Here is a 16,403-nt window from a genome sequence, read left to right as displayed (position 1 = left end):
GCGTGTATGTGTGTGTGTGTTTGGATTGGATTCTATGTTTGAATTGGATGAAGTAAAATTCAGTTAAATTAGTATTGTGTTAATTGGATTGGATTATGTGTTTGGATTAGATGAAAAAATAAATAAAGAAAAGTAAAAACTGAGTACCTTCCCGAAGGGTTTAATGTCTACATATGTTATTTCTTCAAAATGACTTATTTAGGCTTGCTGTAAAAATTACTTTTAATTGGAATGATTTGTATATTCTTTAATATATGTGTGTGTCTGTATTTCTCAATCAGCATATGCATTTTTGTCCAAAGGTAAAAAAAAGGCAAATGTAATTTTGATATTGTCGTATTATACATACTTTTTGTAAAATGACCTATTTACCCTTGTTGTGTGTTTGTTTGTGTTTCAGTGTGTGTGTGTTTGGATTGGATTCTGTGTTTGTATTTGATGATGTAAAATTCATTTTAATTAGTTCTGTGTTTAGATTTGATTATGTGTTTGGATCGGATGAAAATAGAAATAAAGAAAAGTAAAAGTGGAGTACCTTTCCGAAAGGTTTTGTGTCTACATATATTATTTCTTCAAAATGACTTATTTACCCTTGCAGTAAAAACTACTTTTTTGGGAAATATTCATATATTTATTTAATATATGTTTGTGTCTGTGTTTCTCAATCAGCATATGCTTTTTTGTCCAAAGGTAAAAAAAAGGCAATGTACTTTTGATATTGACTTATTATACATACTTGCTGTAAAATGATTTTTTTACATCAAAATTATAATGCAAGTGTTATCATCCTCCTACGTATGGAAAAGCTCAAAACTTGGGGTGGTAAGAATATTTTTTTATTATAAATGTCCATGTCATTACATTAATATTTTATTTATAAGATAAATTAATTTATAACTTTAATTGTTATTTCCAGGTCAGCCTCAAGTGGATAACTATTTGTTTGGGTCGAGATTGTATATTAATGATAACATGTCTCACATTTCAGAATTCAAAAAAGTGTATATCTTTTATCATTAATTAATAGCTTAATGTTTGTTTTTCCTTATTCTTAATCATTAATTATTTATATTGTTTAGCTTCTTCATTTTTTCTTCTTATATGTAGTATTGTTGATATGGATTTGAATGTTGAGTCTTCCATTAGTACTACACAACTTAACACCAATATTGTTGTGGTCAAGGCAGAGGATTACTACATCCGTTTTCCAATGAAGAACATTGATGATATTCCAGATTACAATGATGTATACTTAACAATATTAATATTTTTCCATTAATTTTATAAATTTATGGCGCATAACACAATGAATATATATATGAAAAAAAATTTATATATGTTTTAAAAAATTTATGAAATAGGAAATTGGTTTGTCCATCATTGCTATTGTCATCGATTTTGATTTAAACGAAGGCTGGTATTCCTTTTATTGTCGTGACTGTTCAAAAAAAGTAAGTAAAAATGATGATGATACTAATGATGAACCATTTACTTGTGATGGTTGTGGTGGAGTTTCTGATGTTTACAGCAAGTAAGTTCATAATTTTACATTTGTAAAGTTCTTGTGCCATTAATCTATATTCAAATGTTCCCAATTTTATTTCATTGTCCATTAAAGTTTCATTTTATAATTTTTAGGATGAGGGTCGTAATTCGTGTTCAATATGAAACTGGGTCTGCTTCCTTTGTATTGTTTGACCGTTACGTTAAAGATATTATTCATCGTGGTAATCAGTGGTTGATGGAAAAGATATCAAAGGTAGCGTTAATTTTTTTAATCGTCAACTCATATCTTATTTTGTTTTATGATATTAATTTTGTTTGATATATGTATTGAAGAATTGAATAAATTCATTTTAACCCATTAATGCAACCAATTCTTTTTAACATAAAAAGTTGTCTACAAATATGTCCTTCAACGATTTGTACTTTTTTATGCGTTCCCCCGCATTTAATGCGGGTTGTAATCTAGTTTCTTTTATTATTTTTATTATATTTGTTATAATAAGTGATTGAAAAACTACACCATCAAATACTTTAATTTTTTTGAACGACAGATATATTAAAAATCTAGCAAGGCACTAGACAGAATTACAGAGTACAAGCATTACAAGGATCAATACACCACTCAAACCAACTAGTGAAATTAAAAGAAAATCTATGCTTAATCCAATTAAACGAAACTAAGGCCATCCATAATGCTCTCCACGAGCAAGGGTCGTGGAGAGCTTCCAAATTAGCAACCACGAACCACCCAAACAATCGGGGTACTCTCCACGACCACGAAGAGAGGGAAAGAAGAGTCGGAGAAGAAGAAGTCAGAGAGAGGAGAAGAGAATGATTGGGCGTTCTCCTTCGTCCTGCCTACCGCAATCGACAACAAAGACGAAGGATAACGATGTATAGGGGTGGTGTGCACGAACCACTTTTGTTGCCACGTCAACCACGGAGCCTCTCGTGCATGGTATACTGGAAGGTCTAATTGGATATCATCCACCAATTTTAAGGGAGAGCATCTCTTTTTGTTGAACATAACTGATTATTAATGACACATCAACAATGTTACAGGGAAACCTATTAAATTCGAGAATAATGGTTTAATTGATAGGTCAATATCGAGTTTAATGGTCTATTGTGCAAAAAAATAGTTTAGTGACCAAAGTGGACAAATGACTAAAGTTTAATGTGCTACAGTGACATTTTCCCAAATAGAAAAGAAGGAGCAATAAGGAGGCTGTCGGAGCAGCCCTCGCTACCACTGTCGACGACAACTTTCTAGGCTTCCTTTAGGTTTATTTTTCCTTGTCTTGTTGAAGCTGATCATCTCTATCCTCCCCCTTCTCATTGGTTTTCATAAGCCAAAACAATCACGGGTCTTCTTTGGTGTTGGATTACGGTTTGACGCGGAAAGATTCCTGAAAACGAACAAATTCTCGAGCCTAGATCAAGATCACACATCTAGGGTGAGTTTTCATAGCCCCATTTTATGTTTTTAATGATTTTGGGAGAAAATACATACTTGTTTTGCTATATATGAAAGAGTGATGCTATTATATGTTTATTTCATGTTTTGGTTGCATGACTAAGATCTTGAAATATTGTTTGATCATTTGAGTCATTATACTTCAAAATTGTGTCGAAATTCAAAGAAACATGTTAGGAATCATCTAAACAAAATATGTGACATGTTATGTGTATATTTTGTCATAATATGATAATGGATAAGTTATAATAATGGATAAGTTGTTAGATGAATAACTAGCTTATAAATGTTCACATGTCTCTTTTATGTAAAATGATATGTTTTAAATGTCCATATTTGTCATAAACATACAAATGTTTTACATCATATGTTAGACATACAATGCCAACCTAGAATGTTTATTTATTGTTTATTATAACAAATAGACAAATAAATACTTTTAGCTAAATAAAATAGTAAACATTTATTGTTTATTATAACAAATAGACAAATAAATACGTTTAGTGAAATAGAATCTAGTATGTAAATACATGATTATTTGTTAAAAATATGTATTTGGTATATTTATCTAAAAGATTTGCACAAATAGTCAAAATGTGGTTTTTATATAAAAAAGGATATGATTTTATGTAAAAATGGGTTTTTATATAAAAAGATGTCAAAATAATCCATAAATGATTTTTATATAAAAATGATGATAAATATCACTCACAAAAGTTTTTATATAAAAATTGAACATTAAATGTATTTAACACTTGTTATAATATATATATATATATATATATATATATATATATATATATATATATTCACATTTTAGCTAAATGTATATCATATATGTATATATCAAAGTGTTAAAAGAAAATTTAGCCACAAATCAAGTTTATACATGAAATAACGATTTGATCACAAATTTATATATTAATAATTATAAAAATATGTACTTTGGAAAATATCAAATCATAATATATATATATATATATATATATATATATATATATATATATATATATATATATGAAATTATGACATCATTTCGTGAACAAATATTATTTAACGACATTTGAATCAAAATATATTAGAAACGATTTTATTATGGTTTTCGGTTAATAACTTCTTAGTTCGTATGTTTGTGTTTCAAATTCTATGTTTATTGGTTTATTTCACATTGGTTGAAATATGGATTTCTTCAAAACGCGGTCATTACGCTGCCAATTTTTGTTAGAAAGTCATTATAAAGCTTAAAAACTCTGAGTATATAGAACTTAATAATTTATGTTTTGAAGCTTGATATTCTTTCTTGAACGATTTGAACTAGTTAGTCAATAAAACTCTTATTGAAGTTTGAGAGTAAAGCATATGCACAAAATCGTAGACTTATTAAATACGGGACTTACTATGCGAGAAACACGTCATCCACTAAGAACATAAAAGTTAGTACAAACCCTCTATGCTATAACAATTAACTTGTGAGGAACATGTAACTTATTGATATCTACACTGGTTGATAGCCCTGCATGGGTTGCTAACAACAACCATTGTCTGACAAGACGAAACAGACGCAATTGTTCTTTCTTTTCTCATTTCACAACATCGATGAAGCGTTGATGATGATCGTGACACATCTTTCTCGGCCGTAGTTCGGTTATAGGCGCATATTAGAACTCATAAATTCATTCTAGAATATGCAGGAATAAAATAGAATGATTTATTCAAATGGTTAAGTGTTAAATACTTATTAATCCAATTAATGTTTTCTAAAAATTCAGCACAACACACTTATTAGTTATAGCCTATGTTTAATAAGTTATAATTAATAAGCAAAAACTCTTTTAGTTGTATGAGATTACAAGTGTAAACAAATTGAAATTTACTCTTTTATAAATCATTGGTTTTAAACACACTTTTGATTATAAAAACATTGAGTCTAAACCTATAAAGCTCACCAACATTATTGTTGACTTATTGTTTTAAATGTATGTATCTTCAGGAACTTAAAGAGTTGGAAGAATACACACTTTGTGTGTGTGATGAAGGATTTATTTCCTTATAATAAATGGTTGGCCAATTTATCAGGTCTTTTGTTCATTTCTTACACTTTGCTGAACTTATATTTAATATTTATCTCTTTTGGATTTATTAAACAATGTAATTCTTCATACTTGAAATCTAGAAGAATTTAATGTTATATAAATCATGGTATTATTCAATATATGTTGTTTAACTATGAACCAACGTTTACGTCGCAACCCCGACGTTTCTGCCATCGGTCGGGGTGAGATAAACTCACAAAGCTTTGTGCTTAAAGTTGTGGATTAAATGTTTTCAAGTACTTTTCGAATCGTAGGAAGGTGAAGGCATGACTATACACTCACATATGTAATTTTATGATTTGGGATTCCACAATACTTTTCTTATAACTCTGATTATGGATTTTGGTTTATTGAACAAATGGTTTCACCTTGATTATATTCTATGAAAAATGGGTGTTTATATTATTTTAAAAATGATAAAATATTCTAAAAATCAGGACGTTACATTGGAACTCATGGAGAGTTGAAAAATGCTACTTCTTACTTGAAAGAACAATTATAAATGAAAGATTTTGGTAAAATAAAATTTTGTTTGGGTCTTCAAATTGAGCACACAAAAATGGGATTTTTGTGCATCAATCCAATTATCTAGAAAAGTTTCTTAAAAAGGTTTTATATGAATAACTTACATCCATTGAGTAACTCGATGGCGGTAAGACACCTAGATGCCAAGAGGACCAATTTCAGCCTTGTGAAAAACATAAAAAACTTCTTGGTCCCAAAGCACCATATCCTAGTGCTATTGGTGCACTAATGTATGTTGATAATAATACAAAACCTTATATATCCCTTTCTATAAACTTATTAGCAAGATATAATTCTTTCACAACAAGAAGACACTAGAATGGAATCAAACATGTTCTTCGATATCTCCGTGGTACAATAGATATATACTTATACTACTCAAATTCATCAAAAGCGGAGTTAATCGGTTATGCAGATGCTGGATATTTATCCGATCCATAAAAAATCTCGATCCCAAATAGGTTATTTATTCATCTGTGGAGGTACAACAATTTCTTGATATTCTGTTAAAAACAAACTTTAGTTGCTGATCCTTCTAACCATGAAAAGATTATAGTAATTCATGAGACAAGTTGTGATTTTTTTTAGAACGACAACATTATATAAAAACCTCACACTAGCAAGAAGTTAGAGAAAATAATACATGCAATCCGTGAATGTATCTAGTTAAGAAATTTAACCCACCATATTTGTGAGAACTATGATTTAATTTCTAACAGGGATGTTCCAACCATACTATATGAAAATAATACGACTTGTATCACCCAATTGAAGGAAGGGTTTATCAAAAGAGGCAAAACCAAACACATATCACACAAGTTTTTTTTCACTCATTATCTTCAAAAGGAGTGTGACACCAGCATCTAGAAAATTCAACAAAGTAACAACTTGGGTGATTTATTCACTAAAACACTTCCTACATCCAAATGTGAAAAGATGGTGCGGAATATTAGTATGCGACACTTCAAGGAAATCAAGTGATGTGTCCATAGGGGGAGTTGGAAGCATATTACTTTTTCCTTAGCTAAGTTTTTCCCATAAGGTTTTCTTAGCAAAGTTTTAACAAAACAATTATTTCCAATGCCTATTATTAATCATGTACTCTTTTTCCTTAATAAGAGTTTTTTCCCATGAGATTTTACATATTAAAGTTTTAACGACACATGATACAATCGTCATTCAAGGGGAAGTGTTATGAAATATTATTTAGTGAACGACCATTAGATTCCACATATTTTCTCATCTATCTCCATCATTAGTGAACATTATAACAAATATTATTATGAGTTTTACGAGTATAGTTGTCATAACATAACTTACTTTCATCATCTTTTATAAATATAAGATTGAACGGTATCAACACAATTCCACCTCATTGATGTTGACATTTTTATCATTTTTGCTAGAAGCTAAAGTGTGGTGTTGGAAGACAAATCTTGGCAAAAGAGGGTAGAATGAGGAGAGTGAGAGAATGAATTTGAACGGCAAAAGAAGAGAGAGAAATCAACAATAGTATGACGTTTGCATATTGCCGCCGACAAAAAAAAGAATAAAAGGTCGGTGTTTGTCGCAGACACTAGATGCCACGTCGGAATGCCGACGGCAAAAACCTCATGACACTGTTTAGCCTAAATAATGAGTAATATGTATTGTAAATGTTTGTTGTTTTTATCACAAAGAATGAAATAAATTTCTTTACAATCTCATCTCCTACTTTATTTTTTAACTTAGCTTTATATTTTATAATAGCATTTGTTTTTACTTGGATAGTTCATGGGAAGCATAAATAATTCAGTGTTAGTTAGAATTTATTGCTTGTTTTGCTCTTAATTCCTTGCTAAAGTATTCCAAATTTTATAATATTCAGCCGTTCTAAATAAATCATTTAAAAAGCTGAAATTATCGGTAACATCTCACCAAGCTTGCTCAGGTTGTTTTTGTTAGTAATAGTATCCCAATAACCAAAGATACATTAACAACTTACATATAGTTTAAAGAACCTTTAATACATTTGTCTAGTTTAGCTAATTTTAATGTCATAAAATCCTGAGTTTATATTTATAATTTTTTTTTTAAAAGTAAAAATGCTACTTTTTAATAAATTAACCATAATCGTTTTTTTTTTATGGTCAAAAGTTGGTTTGGTAAGATAAAGTGGCTTGAGTTTTTTTAAATAATGTTATCACTTGTTTTTTCTCGTCAACTAAGAAAGAGGAGGTCAAGTCAACAAAACCCACGAGGCCACGACTACAACCACAAACACAACCACGATCGACTGACTGTAGCCGGTGTAGCCGACGTTCGAGTAAACTCACCTGCATTCTTGATTCTTCGTTGACACGGTTTATAAAGGTACACAACCAACGGCTCCCCATTTCACACCCCTTTCGTGGGAAAAGTCTTTCTTCTTTGTTTCTCCAGATCTCATATTATCCGCCCTTCATCCAAACAACTGTTTCTATCTAGGTCTGTGATTTTTGCACTTAGTTCGCGTTAATTAGGTAATGATTCTTCTGTTTCTTATTACTAATTTTGGTTGATTCGTTACTAATTAGATCCATCGCTGGATTTTAGGGCTTTTTATATCCTTTTTGTATACGGTCTTATATATGCGTTGCGTTGTTGAATTCCTATTCTTTTTCAGATAACTTATGTTTATCTCTGGTGTATTCTTGATTGTTGTTTGTAGAAATTGTAGTTCTAACTACTTTTTTTTATTTCTTTTATGCAGAACTTGCGGAAACTAAGCATCGATGATTATGGAACCGCGGCATGATGAATTCTCTGATTACATCAATAGTTTCTCTTTGGATGATGAGAGTATCTTGCCTATCTTTGGTCAGTCGCCAGGCCTTGCTAATGGATACCGATTCAGAGAAGAACCTTTAGATCTCAGCTTTTTAGAAGCTCCTAACAGGGAACCAAATTCTGGCCCCTATACTTCAGATTCCTCTTCACGCATGTCCACACAAGTAGACTCCCCCGATGACTTTTCAGATTGTGTTGTTAGGTACATAAACCAGATTCTCGTGGAAGAGGATATGGAAGCTAAACAGAGCATGTTTCATGACCCCTTAGCTCTACAAGCAACAGAGGAATCCTTCTATGAAGCCCTTGTTGAGAAATACCCTCCTTCAAACGTTGAAATCCCCGAAGAGAACTTATTCAGTAGCGCAAGTGACTACAGCACAAACAGTAGCAACTCCAATGATTCTCAATGGCCTGGTGGTGATTCTCTTGAAGCCAAATCATCATCACTTCCTCAAACACATTCTCTTGAATACCCTTTGTTGTCTTCATTTGGCTCTACCACTAGCGTTACCAATGATGGTTTCAGCACATTGAATTCAATGGTAAACACACACATCATTGAAAACATATTCACTGATAACGAATCTATCTTACAGTTCAATAGAGGGATGGAGGAAGCTAGCAAATTCCTCCCTCCTAGTAAACCCCTAGTCATCGATTTAGACAAATACAACTTACCTTCAAATCCAAGACAATCTCCTACAAAAGTGGTTGTCAAGGAAGAGAATGTGGAGACAAAAGGTAACTCATTCAGTGGATTCAGGGGAAGGAAAAAGTATCATCGTGAGGATACCAGTTATGAGGAAGAAAGGAGTAGCAAACAGTCTGCTGTTTTTGAGGAAGAAGTCGAGCTGTGTGATATGTTTGATAGAATCGTTTCTGGTACATATAATGAATGCTCTTCCACATCCGCCCCTGAAGAACCACCTAAGCCTGTAGTAAACAAAAAATCACAGCAAAATGGACATGCTCATAGATACACCAGTGGTTGGATTGATCGTTCTTGGGGAGGAAGCTCAGGTGAACCCACAGATGTTAGAACTCTATTAGTAAACTGTGCACAATCAGTTGCTACAGATGATTACATAACTGCAAACGAACAACTAAACCAAATAAGAAAACACGCTTCCCCTTCTGGTGATGCCCCACAAAGGTTAGCTCATATCTTTGCTAATGGTCTTGAAGCACGCTTAGCTGGCATCGGTTCTCATCTTTACATGTCTAAAAGCACCATAAAGATCTCAGCTTCTGAAAAGCTGAAAGCTTATCAGTCTTATATCTCATCTTGTCCTTTCAAGAAGATTGCCATTTTCTTTGCTGGAAAAATGATATACGATGCAGCTTCATCACATTCCACTCTTCATATTGTAGATTTTGGTATTGCATATGGTTGTCAGTGGCCTATTCTCATCAAGCATCTTTCAGAGAGGCCCGGGGGCCCACCTAAGCTGAGATTCACCGGAATAGACCTCCCTGACCCTGGTTTTAGACCCTCTGAAAGGGTGGAGGAGACAGGGCGTCGTTTAGCTAACTATTGTGCAAGATTCAAAGTTCCATTTGAGTATAACGCAATAGCTATTCAAAACTGGGAGTTGATCAAGATTGAAGATCTGAAGCTACAAAGAAACGAGTGTCTTGCAGTGAACAATCTGATTTCTTTCAAGAACTTACATGATGATTCGGTTATGGAGAGCAATCCACGAGATGGTGTTCTTAAGTTGATTAGGGACATGAAGCCTGATGTGTTTGTTCAGACTGTAGTGAATGGATCTTACAGTTCTCCGTTTTTTGTGACCCGTTTCAAGGAGGCTCTTTTTCATTTCTCTTCAATGTTCGATATGTTTGATGCTACTTTAGATCGTGAAGATGAGGAGAGGTTGAATTTTGAGAGGGAGTTTTGTGGGCGTGAAGCTCTGAATGTGATTGCATGTGAAGGTGGTGAGAGGGTGGAAAGGCCTGAGACTTATAAGCAGTGGCAAGCTAGGAATTTGAGAGCTGGGTTCAAGATCAAACCTTTGGAGAGGGCTTTTGTTTCTAAACTGAGGGGGAAGGTGAAAGCAGGGTATCATAAGGATTTTGTGTTTGATGATGATGGGAAATGGGTGTTACAGGGATGGAAAGGTAGGATTCTGCGTGCTACTTCTTGCTGGGTCCCAGCTTAGCTTTAGCTTAGGTTAGGAGGAGTCTTCTGTTCTGTTGCTGATTCTGAATGAAAAGGGGGAATTCCTTTGGCCTTTGGGTGCGTCTTTAATGGAGCTCTCCTGTGTGGATGTTTTGAAACTTGACAGAAGGTATGTGTGGTTTCTTTATCTCTCTAAAATCATAATTCACTTGACTCTTCTCATAAGTCATGTGGCACTTTTAAAAGAATATATATATTTTTGGAAGCAATGATTTAAAAAAAATGTCATGTATAGTATCGTGAAATGTGTGGTTGTTTGGGGATTGAGTTAATGGGTGTTTAATGTTGTCAGATGATATTTGCTGTGGTGGCTGCTTCTCCAGGAAGTCTGTTTGTGGGTTATAAGAAGAAGAAGAAGAAAAATGACATACAATACCTTATAAGGAACAGTTTTGCGAGCTACATGTAAATTATGCATCATATCTATCTCGTCATTAACTAGTTTTTACTTAAAACATGGATTGATCATATATATATCATGGTCTGTTATATACAATATCCCAGTTGGAACGTGTCATTGTAACAGAAGTCTTCATTTTGTGTTTAAGTTGCTTCAAATATTCTAGTGATATTTTGGGGTGGACGAGCCATGGTTTAAAACCCTAGACCTCTTTGTGTGGAATTTTGCAACCTCCACCAGTAGGCTTCCATAGTGGGGGGGATATTGTTAAAGGAGGTTGAATCCATAAAGCAAAGTTTTAATGAAAAGAATCGGATTTGTTAGGAACTTTAGAGGGAATAGGGTTGGTTTGACGATTGAAATTGTTCTGGTGGGATCTTGTAAGGTTCACTGTCTTTAATTTGATAATTCTGATCTTATGGTTGAGTTGCATGAATTTCAGTACGTGACAGTCTACAAGAGGCACTTTTAGGTTTTAGTTATAAAAACGAAAGTAACGTACTAGATGAATGCGAGGACTGTTGAGATTCTTAGGGTTGCAAAAGATGGTGTATTGTGAGTCTGAAAATTGAACAAGGCTGACGAAAATGGCGGTTTTAGAAGTTAGAAGCAATTTTGGTAGTTTTGATCATATTTTTTAAATAAAAAATTAATAGCAATAACCGTGTAAAATATGGTCAATTTCTTAAACATGTTCCTGATTTTTGTATAGACATGAGTTAAAGAAAATGAGATAGGAAAAGACGGTGAGTTTTTGACACATTGGGCGGTGAGTGTCGGTTACCTAAAACGGGCCGATGAAAATATGACAATTGTGGTGAAACAAAACGAAGCTTCTTCTTTATTATTTATGCCGTATTATTTGAGATTTAAGAAACGAACCCAACTTAATTAATCTTTATGTCTATTTAATTAATCTATCTTTAAAGTCCAATCCCAAAGACATTATATTCATGTATCATTCTAACAAAAATCAGCATAACGATAACAAGAAAGAAACCGTAGATATCTGTTTTGTTTTACACAACTTGCACTCATTAATTGCATTGCTTTACTCATGAATCATATACACAAATTATCTTATGTATTTTATATATGATACAATGGAATCCACAAACACAATAGTTATATAAACAAGAAAACGGAAAAGCATGTACCTTTATTAATCTCAACTTGGAAAGAATAAGTCAGGTTTAATTTATTTGTGTTCGTTATTTCACGATTGAATTTGTAAAGGGGTGGTGATCCGTACACAACGCTTTTTAGCCATATACAACAATTGATTGTTGACTGGACTTAAAACACATACAAGATAAAAATCAAGTGCTTTGAGTAGTTGAAGTGAAGATGGGTGTCTGGAAGTGTCAAGAAGGATAACTGAAGGACTAAAAAATAATAAGTTGAAATTAATATTTGTTCAGTGTATTAACTATTAAGTAAACACACACAAACAATCATACATATCATTCAAAATTTTCAATTATTATTCTCAAACTTTTCATCCATGAAAGTTCCTATAGCCATAGTACATGGTTTACTTTTGCGTACACTCAACCCTAAGTACTTGAGGAGTATGTGTATCATCCCTGCTAATATTCATCATTTACAATCCTCTATATCAAGTTAGCTAATCGTTTAATGTATGTAATTGGTTAGTGTATCAAAATATAAAGTGTTTTGTGATCAAAACACTTCTAGACTCTCTTGGCTGGAATGGATCGAGGATTGGAATAAATTGCTAGAAAGTTGTCAAAGGAATCCTCAAGGCCTAGATATATAAATATGATTTTGGCATCGTAGGTCGCCTTATCTAGATTTTTTGTGTCTCTGAAAAGCTACATATTTGGTCAACGAAACACATGTTGCTTGTTGTTTTAGCTGTTTTTGTGTGAGAATATGAAATATTCTCGAAAGTAGAATTGGAATGATCAATACGACTCTAATCATTATTAGCACAAAATTGATTGAAAAATAAAAAACCATGTTTTTTCATTTTATTTTAGTATAACAGCATTATATATTCCAGTTTCGATTATTTTTTGCAAACTACATTTTAACTCCTAATTTCAACCCATTTATCTTTACATGAGTTGATTTGAGTTATACTATTATAGGATTCTTACACCGAATCAAATAAATAGCAATTGAATAGATTTTAGGGGAAATGACACAAATGCCCTACGAATTTTTTAGGATTTATCCGTTAAGTCCCTAAAATTTTTGTCGGGCTTTATGGGTCCTTAAACTAGGATATTATCTGCTCTTTTAGTCTCTGTCAACTTGTAATAGCCGGTTCAGTGACATTTTAGACCAAAAAAACTCACATTGTGCCCCCTATAAAATAAAAAAAAATAAGTTTGGGGATCAATTCGTACAAAAAAAAAAAAAAAACTCTCATTCTTTTATTCTAAAGCCGATTCACACTCAATTCGTACCCTCCTAAGAAATCGATTGTTGCTCTTCTTTCCGTCTTCACCCTCGATCGTCACACACACTCACTGAAGATCACAACCCTCTTCCCCTTCTAATCGATTCTCTATCACAGCCCCCTTCCACTATTTTCTGTGATTTGATTTCAGCTCTTCAAGAAATTGACCCCCTCCTTCCTTCTTCTCTGTTCAAAATCACACAAGCTACCTCTCCTTCTCCCACCGAGTTGCAGGTTTGATAGATGCGATGTTGAGAAGAATACTTGGGTTTGATGAGGTTAACAGAGAAAACGAGAGTTAATCTCTTTTTTTTCTTCGATTTGCAGGTGATTGGTTATGATGATTGAGTGGTGGTTTTTGTAGGTTATGGGTGCTCCAATGGTGGCTTATTTCACGAGACAAAGGGGAGGAATAAAGGTGTTGGGATTGGGTTGTTGTTGTGGTATTGATTTGATGGTGATTAAGGTGGGTTATGGTGGCTGTAATTGCTGAATAAAATGTTGATGAGAAGTTGGTTCAGGAGGGTGCGAATTGAGTGTGAATCGGTTTTAGAAGAAAATGAGAGTTTTTTTTTGTACGAATTGATCCCCGAACTTATTTTTTTGGCTTTATAGGGGCACAATGTGAGTTTTTTTTATCTAAAAGGTCACTGAACCGGCTATTACAGGTTGACAGAGACTAAAAGAGCAGGTCATATGCTAGTTTAGGGACTCATAAAGACAGACAAAAACTTTAAAGACTCAACAAATAAACCTTAAAAAGTTCGTAGGACATTGGGTCAAAGTCAGTATAATTAAATGTTTATAATATCCTAAAAACCTTTTAGAAATGAATCATTATTTTAATAGTATAAATTTTGTTTACATTTATATAATAAATTGCTTATAAAAGTTAAAAATGATAATAAAAAGTATGTAAGCCAAATTCGGCGTTTGGTTTGAAGTATTTAAAGGGATTTCCATGGATTTGATTTTAAAATGCTATAAAATCCAATGTTTTGTTTAAAAATTAGTTAGACTTATAAATTCCATAATAATTAGATAATAATATGGTCATTGATTTTAAAACGTTGTTCTTATCCCTATCATTTTGTCATATAGACGTCAAACATGATACCCATCTTTCTTAAAGACAAAACTGCAAAATTGGTTCTGGTATTCAAAAAACTTTGGATAGAGTCCAAAATGTTTTTAACTTGCATGGACAGTCCAAAATCAAGAATTTCTTTTGGTTTTGGTCCATAGAGAACTTAAAAAGACAGTTTTGCCCTTTTATTTCTTTTTTGTATTTTTTATATTTCTTTAATAATTTATTATTTAAAATTAAAAATAAAAGAATTAGGCCCACCCTCTCTCCTCTCTCTCTCTCTCTCTCTCTCTCTCTCTCTCTTCAACACCTGCATCTTCTCAAAATAAAAATAAAATAAAATCCCACTGGTAACCTACTCCCCCTTTATCAGACTCTCTCTCCTATCTTCTTCTTCCTCACCCTCACCTTTAAATCAAGCTTATCTCAAATCGATGACATCAGGAAGAAACAAATTGATTTCTGAGTTTTTCGGACTGAAACAAATCGATAGGTGGAGGAACCGGCAGAAGATCTAATGAGAAAACGTCGAGATTTGGATAAAGAACAATTGTATATATCTCTCTCTCTCTCTCTCTTCATCTTCAACCTTCATCTTCTCAAATGGTAGAACTGTAGGAGTTTGAACTGATGGTCTGAGGAAGTCCGACTTATCAGATCTGATGAACTTGTTAGATGTGTCAAAATCTACCTTTGTTATGGCAACGAGAATGGAAGATGCCTCTTAATTCATCTCCAGATCCTATGCGAATTCTGATTTTCTGGAAATGATCGACCCCCAGCCAATATCCTACCAGTTCCTGATGGATGTGAACGCCGATTCCCCATTGAAGATACCGATTTGGAGATGCATAACACCCATGGTGGGATGTAAGGTCCACCAAGCAAATTACACCCTTTGTTTGCAAATAAAACGTAATATAATGGTAAAAAGGGGTATCGATCCTCGGGGAAATGGTTGTATTCAATCACCAATGCAATCCAATAGAACTAGTGTAAATAAACTAACTAACTACAATTAAACTAAAGGGGGGGGGGGGGTGTTGTGATTGCTTGAAAACTAAAAGACTTGAATAACTAAAAAGCTTGCAATTAAGGAAGATTGTGAGATGCCCAAATATTGAAGAGAATTGGTTAACCAAGGCAATTCAACACAATGAACATTTGTGTGTTTATCATTAGGATTCAATATGAAGCTTATCATTCATCCCAAATTGGTTATAGCAATCATGAAGCATGATATGCCAAGATTCCTCAAAGGTAGCATGGAGGTTGGGGAGGCCCACAACACACCTTCTTAATCAAAATCAAGGATCCAATTGAAGCAATTGAACCCAAGGAGTTGATTAGCCTTAAGAACGAAGGAATCCCCAATTCCTAGAGGATGTCAATGCTTACATATCCATAAAGGAGTCATGATTCATAAGCTAGAGATGATTTCTACCATCATAAAGCCCTCGTTCTAAGTAAATTCGATGATTCAATGCTAAACCAAAGAAATAAACCAACAATTGCTCATTCAAGTACCAAACTCATGATCAAAGTATTAAACAAGCATAAGAAATATGAACTAAAATCATAAACATAAGATAAATGACAATTAAGCATGAATCCTTAAAAAAACCCACAAACATCCAAGAGTTTTAGCCAAAGTTAACCAAAATAGAGAAATTAGCCACTCATGGCAACAAAATAACAATCACAAAAGTGTATTTGCATCAAGAAACTACCAAATAATTAGAAAGATGAGAAGAATGAGTATCCAAGCTCCCAAAATCGCCTCTCCAACTCTCTAATGGTGGAAAATCGAAGTGTGCTGAAAGATCCAACCCCCCAAGGTAAATGGTAAACAAAATGCCCAAAAGTGTGCAGTTGCGCGGGTATCCGCGCGCCT

General features: G+C 33.2%; 2 protein-coding genes across 4 annotated transcripts; both read left to right on the top strand.

Annotated features, from left to right (window-relative positions):
- The first annotated feature begins 797 nt into the window (after positions 1-797).
- On the top strand, positions 798-1,845 carry LOC145114128 (uncharacterized). The gene is made up of 6 exons (XM_079050132.1): positions 798-822; positions 917-1,001; positions 1,108-1,246; positions 1,362-1,531; positions 1,639-1,759; positions 1,840-1,845. Exons 1-6 carry the CDS (start codon positions 798-800, stop codon positions 1,843-1,845), a joined length of 546 nt encoding a protein of 181 aa, XP_078906258.1.
- Positions 1,846-7,819: 5,974 nt separating this feature from the next.
- On the top strand, positions 7,820-11,177 carry LOC145112978 (scarecrow-like protein 33). Of its 3 annotated transcripts, none has more exons than XM_079049087.1 (3): positions 7,820-7,953; positions 8,333-10,703; positions 10,887-11,177. In XM_079049087.1, exon 2 carries the CDS (start codon positions 8,355-8,357, stop codon positions 10,572-10,574), a length of 2,220 nt encoding a protein of 739 aa, XP_078905213.1. In that variant the 5' UTR covers positions 7,820-7,953; positions 8,333-8,354; the 3' UTR covers positions 10,575-10,703; positions 10,887-11,177. The 3 variants fall into 3 exon arrangements, with proteins under 3 accessions (XP_078905213.1, XP_078905212.1, XP_078905214.1); XM_079049086.1 differs by lacking the exon at positions 7,820-7,953 and adding an exon at positions 7,960-8,102; XM_079049088.1 differs by lacking the exon at positions 7,820-7,953 and adding an exon at positions 7,980-8,067.
- Positions 11,178-16,403: the final 5,226 nt, after the last annotated feature.

Source organism: Lactuca virosa, chromosome 5 (genome assembly GCF_052849685.1).
Source record: "Lactuca virosa cultivar CGN04683 chromosome 5, Lactuca_virosa_CGN04683_v6, whole genome shotgun sequence".
Taxonomy (NCBI): domain Eukaryota; kingdom Viridiplantae; phylum Streptophyta; class Magnoliopsida; order Asterales; family Asteraceae; genus Lactuca; species Lactuca virosa.
Note: the sequence above shows the minus strand (reverse complement) of the source record. Positions and strands in the feature narration are given on the sequence as shown.